An 8,732-nucleotide genomic window follows, 5' to 3' on the forward strand; every position below is an offset into this window, starting at 1 on the left:
TCCAGCCTCTCAGAGTGCATCTGATGCAATTTCTTCAGAGTTCTGTATCCAGAACAGTTTCAAGGCTGCCAGCTGAGATGGTCCGGCCTCACAGACTATTCCAGCTAGACTTCAGATAATCCCTACATTTTCCCATCACATCAAGACTAGACACAGCTAGCTCTCCTAGGAATTGAACATTATCCCAGTTTTCTCAGGGTCTCCTAAATGATGCCAGTGCCCCCAGACAACAGGAAGCAGTCTAGAGAACACAACATGCACATTCCCAAGAGGTGAAGTGGGTGGTTTTTGGTCATTTGGTGGGTTATGGAAGTTTGTCATTATTTAGGGGGATTGGTTACAAGTTGTTATCGGTCCTGGTCAGAAAGAAAGCTAAACAAAGGAGATTAGATTCAGGGATCTCTTTCTGAAGGGAAAAGGGGGGATATAATGTAGAAATGATGGGATAAAAGGGTGGATTGTTGAGTCTACTTTTGAACAACTAGCCTCAAATATTTTACATTGATATGGATTTTTGTATATCGATACAAGGTCATGTGCCCAGATTCTGTGTCAAAAACTAAAACAAATAAAATGTTAAAAGTGAACAGAATGAATAGCCCTGTAACATGGGATGTCAATTTCTGTTTTCTCCTGAGACAGGAGTCATTGCTCAATGAAACTGGGTTCACCAACGGCACCACGGCCTCCATTTCTATAGCTTAGGGAGGACACCAGGATGTCTGGGGAGGTTCCTCCCACTGGCAGTTTGGGACTGAGCCCAGGACTTCTGGCAAATGTTTCCTCTGCTCATCCCTCACTTGAAAGGATCGTCACAAACCTCCTGACATACAGAGCTGGGTCTTGGGAAGCCATGACTAGTCCAAGAGCATCTCTGACCTTGAGCAGCCAATGTTGAGCAGAAAATAAAAGACCAGAACCCAGAAACGATGCTGACTCCATTCACCAAAGGGGGGGGGCAGAGGTGGGAGGAGTGGTGTAGAGCAGACATGGTGTGAACTGTGGTGGGTCCTTAGTGAGTCTGCGGGGGATGGGGGGGAACTGCGATGGGTAGTTAGTGAGTCTGCGAGGGGGGACTGTGATGGGTCATTAGTGAGTCTGCGGGGGAACTTCGATGGGTAGTTAGTGAGTCTGGGGGGAGGGGGACTGCGATGGGTAGTTAGTGAGTCTGTGGGGGAACTTCGATGGGTAGTTAGTGAGTCTGGGGGGAGGGGGACTGCGATGGGTAGTTAGTGAGTCTGTGGGGGAGGGGGGACTGCGATGGGTAGTTAGTGAGTCTGTGGGGGAACTGCGATGGGTAGTTAGTGAGTCTGCGGGGGAACTGCGATGGGTCGTTAGTGAGTCTGCGGGGAGGTGCTCGTGAGAGGACCGTGTGAGAGGAAAGGTGAGAGGAAAGAGCAGGCCCCAGGCCCACCAGTCCTTCCAGACATCTCCTTGATGCCCTTTCTTCTGCCTTATCCTGTGAGTCAGGTGGCTTAAAAGAATCCCGAAAGGGAAGCAATGGTCGCTCCGCTCGCTCCGTGACGGGAGGAGCTCAGCAAGTGCAGAGACCGCAGTGTGCTGGCTCTCCTAGGACAGTCCCCCAGTGGTCCGCACCTCACTGCTCCTCTAGTTCAAGGCACAGGACACGAGTAATCTTGCCAACGTTTATTCTAAAAGGAAAGGAACCCAAAGGAAGCCACAGTTTCAAGACAAATCAAAAACTGGCTCCTCTGGCCAGAATCCACACCACCAGCACTACCGTCTCCCAACCGCGGCCTGCCGATGTGGCGTTAGGACAAAAAGTGCCTAACGGGGGGGGAGTGGGGGGGGTGGGGGGGGTGGCCTTCCCGCTTGACACCATGGACAAAGGTGATTGGGAAGTGAGTTCTTTCCACATCACATGACGGTGTGAGTAGTCAGGCCCGTGCATCTCCTGAGGAAAGGGGCTGGAGGCAAAGCATGTCCTAGGTGTTCACAACCTCTCCCAGTTCTATGGAGTCTCACAATAGGCCATGATGCTCAGAGCCTTGGGAAGCTCCCTAACTTAACAAGTCACTGCCAGCACCTTTGTGTCCCTATTCCTCGGCAGAATTCTTTGGATCTTTCCTCCGGACCTCACTGGTCTTGACTATTATGAAAGCAGAATTATTTTTAATGACTATGATAAACAATGTATGCTAGTTCCATTAGCTCCCTCCATCCACCTTACTTCTACAATTCTGCATACAAGTGCAGATTTCACAGAGCCTGGGCAGGTTTTACAGAGCTCAAGTAGGCTATGGCATCTGTTAGGAAGGTGGGCAGGTAGCTCAGGGGGAGGTAGACGAGCTTGGCATCCCAGCCAGCTGAGTACCGAGTGCGAGGGTGACAGGAAGTCAGCGCGTGCTCCATGCAGTCCGTCACCAAAGTAAGGTCCTCTGAGCACGTTTCCATCAATGACTTCACTGTTGGCAGGTCTGTAAGAATGAGAAATTATTCTGGTAGACTACACACTCCACCAAGGCGGCTCTGTGGCCAACCGAGGAAACTTTCTTTAGAATCCACGCCTCCCATACTCAGAAGCCGTGCCTAAACCTAGCTTGCCCTGGTTCCTCAGGAAAGACTACAACTTCAGCTTAAAAGAAGAACCACGCACACTCAGCCACCTGCGTCCCTGTTGAGAGAACTCTGGCTGAGTAGCTGGAAGGTCTCTCCCAACAATGGAAACAAACCCAAGCTTATGGAAAGTGTCAGTCTGATGCTGCCTCCTCCCTGGCTACATTTTTATCTGTGAGATAATGAGATATCATCTCAGATAAACAGAGCCCCATGTTCTAGAAGCCAGAACGTCTTTCTGTGATCAGAATCCCATAGGCTCCCAAGGAAAGGAGACTAAACATCTCCACTATGAGAAAAAATAGCCCGGGTCAGGTTTGTACCAGTGGCAGAAAGCAGAGGAGACTCAGGATTTAGGACAAGGCTTTGCTTTGGTTCCTATAGGTCACTCACAGGATGACAAAAAATTCTCTCCATAGTTCTCTTTGACTTCCGAGCTGGCCTGGTCAAACAGCATCTTGAGAGCTGATGATACCCTGTCGTTACTGGACAGAGCAGTCTTGAAGCCTCCGGGCTCTATAATGGCCACCTTCACCCCAAAATAGGAGAGCTCCCTCCTGTAAGACAGCAGGCAAAGGTCAAAGACTTCAGAGGTCTTCTGAGGAAAATAATACATTTGACAATACAACATACCAACCCGGGCCTGTGGTGAGAAAAGATCAGAAGTTTGGGGACTGGCATGTGTGGGTATGAAACGTGTGGCAAGGACATCGTCTCTGTGCTTTTGAATGTCACTCTAGATATTTAGTGTATGCAGCTCACTGCTTTAAATCCAGATATTTCTGTCCTATGACACCAGGTAGGACTTCTGTTCGTATAGCGCACACACAATGCTGCCTGGGCTTGCCTACATCAGCTCCTCCTCATTCCTGGGCCCTGCCTTCACCCACTACTGGCTTGGGAAATCTCAGGCCAGTTCCTCCCTGGCTCCTTCAGGTATTTTCGGGGAGCTCTTCTGTGTAAGCAGTTGTAGTCCTCCAATTTGAGATCTTTTTGCCCTGCAGCCAGCAGGAAATCTAACCCAATTAGCAACAGTGATGCACCAGCTTCAGCTGGTTGACGTGCGTGTGTGTGTGTGTGTGTGTGTGTGTGTGTGTGTGTGTGTGTGTGTATACATATACATATTTATATACCTGTCTAGAACCCCCAGACTCTCGAAAAGTCACCCTGTGCTGGTCTGTCCAGTCCTACTGCCAGGGCTGACCTGCCCTTTGCTCCAGGATGACACAGCACTAAAGGCGCTCTGCTAACAGTCACACTGGGCCTGGCCTGATAACATTTTCTTACCCAGGAAGCCCATGTAACCGGGTGTCCTGTTGTCATGTTCAGCCCTCACCTCAGACCCACACTGCAGGGTCCTCTGCGAATCTGATGATTAACGTGGTCACTACCGCTAAAAATTTCTCAGTCTGGCTGAGCTCTCTTTTCGTTTACTCTCTCCTTTCACTCAGTTGCTAGGGTTGTTGTTATTGTGGGGCTGTTTGTCCATCAGGGTCAAAACCTCATTGTCGTGCTAGAATATGAGAATTATGGACTCCACAAGAGCTTGATAAGGACCAGTTGAATTGAATATGATGCTCAACCCACCTCCAGGACATCCTCAACCTGAGCATCAAAGAGGATGAGGATCTGTACTGTTGGCCAAGTCCAGTGCGACCTCAGACACTTCACTGCTGTGCACAGGGCAGGCCTCCAGGGCAGGACACGTTTAAATGAACCCAGGCCTTGGTCATCTACCAGGGGTATGGAGAGGGACTTCCCAACAAATGACCACCACTCCAGAGAGAAGGTAAGAGAGTCCCCCAAACAAGAAAGAAAAAACTCTTTGTGAGGGGTTCTCAGAGGCTGCGGTCAAGAAAACACCCTGCTGAAGGTTTCCCCATGGGACCCCATAACTCTTCATTACCTGAGGGAGTCTGAGAAGGCCTCTACACCATACTTGGAGATGCTATAACCACCACCAAAGAGAGATATTCGACCCATGACACTGGAGACATTGACCACACGGCCCCTTGCCTTCCTCACTAAGGGCAGCATGTTCAGGGTCACGTCGATCATGCCCAACAGGTTCACATCCAGCACCTTTGCAAAGTCCTCTTTGTTCAGCCACTCATTGAAAGCAAAGACAGCAATACCAGCATTGTTGACCAGGCCCCAGAGTCCTGGGAAGAAGAGAGAGTCACATTACACGGGTCTAATTGTGACTAAAATTCACATTACACTGAGTAAGACCGTCTGGACAGGCATTGGATGGAGAACAGAATACAAGTCACGTCATGGTGTCTGTGGGCTGGGGTTACCCATGCCGGAAGGCATGGCTTACAGCATGGATACCTTCCTCTTCTTTTGATTCTTGACGGTCACCAGCCACTTCACATTTGCTAATAGCAAGAACAGGTTCTGAAAACACATGATGCCTCTGTTCATCTGGCCACATGGGAACGATGTTTGTGTTTCACAGGTTGATAACACCTGGCAGGTGAGGAAAAGACAGAGACGGCAGTGGAGAGAGGGACAACAGGCAGAGCTGAGATCCTAAAGAACTTGGGGAACATGAACTACAAGTCCTGGTTGGAGGAGGTTTGGGAAAACCTGCTGCGTGTGTGCTTGGAAGGAAGCCGGCTTTGGCAGGTCCAGCGTCAATATTGAACAATTTATCAAACTTGGCGTATTCTACTTTAAAAAGCTGTTAAGTTGTGGAGGAGGATATGGAAGAAAGGAGAGGGAGGAACTATAGGGAAGAGCGAGGTGTTGGGTGGATACAAAACAAATACATTGTACTGATGTATGAAATTACCGAAGAATAAATAAAGTCTTAAAAATATATTGAGCAACTTTCCTGGGATCCTTGCCACACGCCAGCCTGAAAGAGGAGGTAAAACTTCCTGCAAACAACAGGGCCTGGGCCCCACCATCTGCTCCAGAGAATAGTGCTCTTCTTCACACTCACCCACGGACCACCCTCACTCATCCTTTTTGGGCCCTAGGTGATGGATCTTCAGGTAACCACTCTGCAAGATGTACCATCAGCTGAATAGTGAAACAGCACATCATCATCGCTAACCTCCGTGCACAGAGAGCTGGGGCCTCGCTGATTTAAGGAAAACATACCATGTTTCGGTCTAGCTCCATAAGTCAGAACCACGTGTTGCCCTTCTGGAGATGACTGCTTAATCCAGGCATTTTATTTCTAGGATCTCAGCATATTCATGCATGCTGATAATTGAAATAGTTTGCCAAGACAGTGCTTATGGCAAAAAATAAATAAATATAGGAAACAAGCTGGGCATGATGGCACATGCAAGCAGATAATAATAATAATAGTAATAATAATAATAATAATAATAATAATAAGAAGAAGAAGAAGAAGAAGAAGAAGAAAAGAAAGAAAGAAAAAATATGTGCCAAGGATTCCAGTATTCAAACTAAATTCACATTCTTCTTTTCCTGCTGCTAGTATAGTAAAAGAAGAGCAGCCAGCAGTGTTGCCATACGCCTTTATCCTAGGGCTTGGGAGGCAGAGGCAGGGGGATCTCTGTGATTCCAACGCCAGCCTGGTCTACAGAGGGAGTTTCAGGACAGCCAGGGTCACACAGAGAAACCCTGTCTGGAAAAACAAAACAACATGACAACAACAGAAGCAATCCCCTTCCTGGTATGTAGTTCCCCAAGTCAGTCCTTAAGCTTGTCATGGCCTGCTCTGCACACAGGAACCATCTTGTCTCCCTGCATAGAAGATGGCAGGTGACAAGTAGATCCCCTCCAGCATGGCCCCAGATACCCTGCACACACAGCCCAGGGCCAAGTTCATCCTCTCCTCCAGAAAGGGACCCTGCTCTAAGCTGGCACCCAGCATCCAGCAGTCTAGGTTTTCTGCATAGAAGAGATGACAGAGCACAGACAGGAAGGTGATGAGGTGAATCCTCCCCAGGGCACCTTCTTACCAAGACCAGAGAGCTTGGGAGACAGCAGGTAAGGACTGGAGAGAAACATCAGGTGATGTTCAGGGGAGGGCAGGAAGCTGCTGGTACTTCAAGTCTCCCAACCCCCTTCAGGAATCTTGCCAAGGAGTGAGAATGGGAGACCCCTTCACACAGAGACACAAACCAACACACACACACAGGAATCTCAGTGGTACCTCTGTTCCCAACACGCTCCTTCACCCACTGAGTGGCTGCCACAATACTCTCTGTCTTGGTGACATCGAGGATCACTGTCTCCAGCCTGTTTGATGTCTTCCTTCTCAGCTCCTCAGCTCCATTTTCTGTCAGACATGCAGCCAGCACCCTCATGCCTCTCCTGTCCAGCTGTCTGGCCAGCAGGTTCCCAAAGCCCGAGTCACAGCCCGTGATGAAGACATGCTTGTCTTGGAGATGGCTCACCACCTTCCTCTCCCTGAGCAAGCGTAGGAGGTTCCACAGGCCCAGGAGAGCCACCAGGTAGAGCCACATGGCTTGCAGAAGACAAGTGGAGAGCAAGATACTGAGTCAGAATGAGCCTGACATCAACTCACACAGGAGAACTAGGCATGGAGGACTGCGGCTTCTATCATGGAATCTACACTTTGCTTTCTGATCATGGTTCTCTGGAATATTAATTCATGCCTGACCTCTGCTCTTTGAACTGTTTTGGTCTTCTGATATCCAGTGCCCTTTGGCACGTCCTTACGTGCTGCCAAAGCAAACACAACTTATTGTTACCAACACACCTCCTTTCCCTTAGGATCTTCGCTTTTGCTCATGTGGGAATACATGCATGTTTCCTCACACGTGCTCACTACAGTCAAGTCCCAGGCTCCCCTTGTGAAGACTCACTCCAGTGCCGCACACCCAGAGTTTTGTGAACACAGTTAGGTGTTATGGCCAACCTGCCCTTGGACTAAGGACATGTTTACGTGAAAATCCTGCCTTGAGCTCAGGTGTCCTCCTCAGGTTCCTCAGCCAGAATCTCTCCTCAGAAAACAAAGCTGCTCTCTCCTTGTCAATAGAACTCCAGGGGACACTAAAGAGAGGACAGGGCCGGCTGGTGACTTCCTGGTACAGCAGCTGTCTGGGAAGAACGGGCCAGCTGCAAACAGGAGGCTGTCCTGAAAGGAAAACAAGGTAATGGTGGCTGGGACCCCAGACACATGCCTCCCAGAACTGACGTGGAAGAGGAAACAACTTTACCTTCTCAAGAAGCCATCCTTGTTAGTTTTGTTGTTGTCGATTCTTGGTTTTTATTTTTTTTATAACTTTTTTAAAAGATTTATTTATTTATTATGTATACAATGTTATGCCTGCAGGCCAGAAGAGGGCATCAGATCTCGTTACGGATGGTTGTAAGCCACCATGTGGTTGCTGGGAATTGAACTCAGGACCTCTGGAAGAGCAGCCAGTACTCTTAACCTCTGAGCCGTCTCTCCAGCCCCCGTTTCTTTGTTTTTATTTTGTCAATGGATACAAGCCAGAATCGAAGACCCTCAACTAAGAAAATGCTCCCGTGGGATTGCCCATAAGCAAGTCTGGGGTGGCATCTGCTTGATTGTTGATTGAGAAAGGAAGGTCCAATCCCCTATGGGCAGGGTTACCCCTGGACAGGTGGTCCTGGGCAGTTTAAAAATGTGGGCTGAGTTAGCCAAGAGGAGCAAACCAGTCAGTAACATCCCCCCCCCCCCAATGCTTTCTGCTACAGTTCATGGCTCCAGGTTCCTGCATGGAGTTCCTGCCCTGGACTCCCTTTACGCAGCCTCCCAACTGGAAGGTGAAATAAATGCTTTCCTCCCCACGTTGGGTTCAGCCATGGTGTTTCAACACAGCAACAGAAGACTGCTAAGGACAGACATCTTTCTCTGGTTGTATGGATTCAACTGGACATAAGTATAGTTATCTTGAGTTGTAACCACCATGAACGACCCAGACCAACCTGAACCAGGATTTCTTGCATAATTTCCCACCAAACCTTACTTACACAAAGTATCTAGAGATGCTTTTAGCTTTGCATCTGGTCCCTGGCTCTAGGGACATGCCTGACTGAATCTCTGATTCCAGCTCAAAATACACCAGGTACCTTCCAGCAAAAATACAGACACATTCCTCCTTATTTATGATTTTCACCAATTTTAAACTCAACTTGCATAAATCAAAATAGTCCTGTCACTCTCAAAGGTCAGATTT

At 48.7% G+C, this 8,732-nt stretch overlaps 1 protein-coding gene across 2 annotated transcripts; it reads right to left on the bottom strand.

Annotated features, from left to right (window-relative positions):
- Window positions 1–1,821: 1,821 nt before the first annotated feature.
- Window positions 1,822–7,128, bottom strand: LOC131895090 (retinol dehydrogenase 7-like). 2 transcript variants are annotated; one of them, XM_059245509.1, is made up of 4 exons: window positions 6,716–7,128; window positions 4,484–4,739; window positions 2,971–3,134; window positions 1,822–2,438 (listed from the first exon to the last, which is right to left on the bottom strand). In XM_059245509.1, exons 1-4 carry the CDS (start codon window positions 7,026–7,028, stop codon window positions 2,221–2,223), a joined length of 951 nt encoding a protein of 316 aa, XP_059101492.1. In that variant the 5' UTR covers window positions 7,029–7,128; the 3' UTR covers window positions 1,822–2,220. The 2 variants fall into 2 exon arrangements, 1 of the variants encoding a protein (XP_059101492.1); XR_009375096.1 differs by lacking the exons at window positions 2,971–3,134; window positions 4,484–4,739; window positions 6,716–7,128 and adding an exon at window positions 2,628–2,756.
- Between the last annotated feature and the right edge of the window lie 1,604 nt (window positions 7,129–8,732).

Source organism: Peromyscus eremicus, chromosome 18 (genome assembly GCF_949786415.1).
Source record: "Peromyscus eremicus chromosome 18, PerEre_H2_v1, whole genome shotgun sequence".
In the NCBI taxonomy this organism is placed as follows: domain Eukaryota; kingdom Metazoa; phylum Chordata; class Mammalia; order Rodentia; family Cricetidae; genus Peromyscus; species Peromyscus eremicus.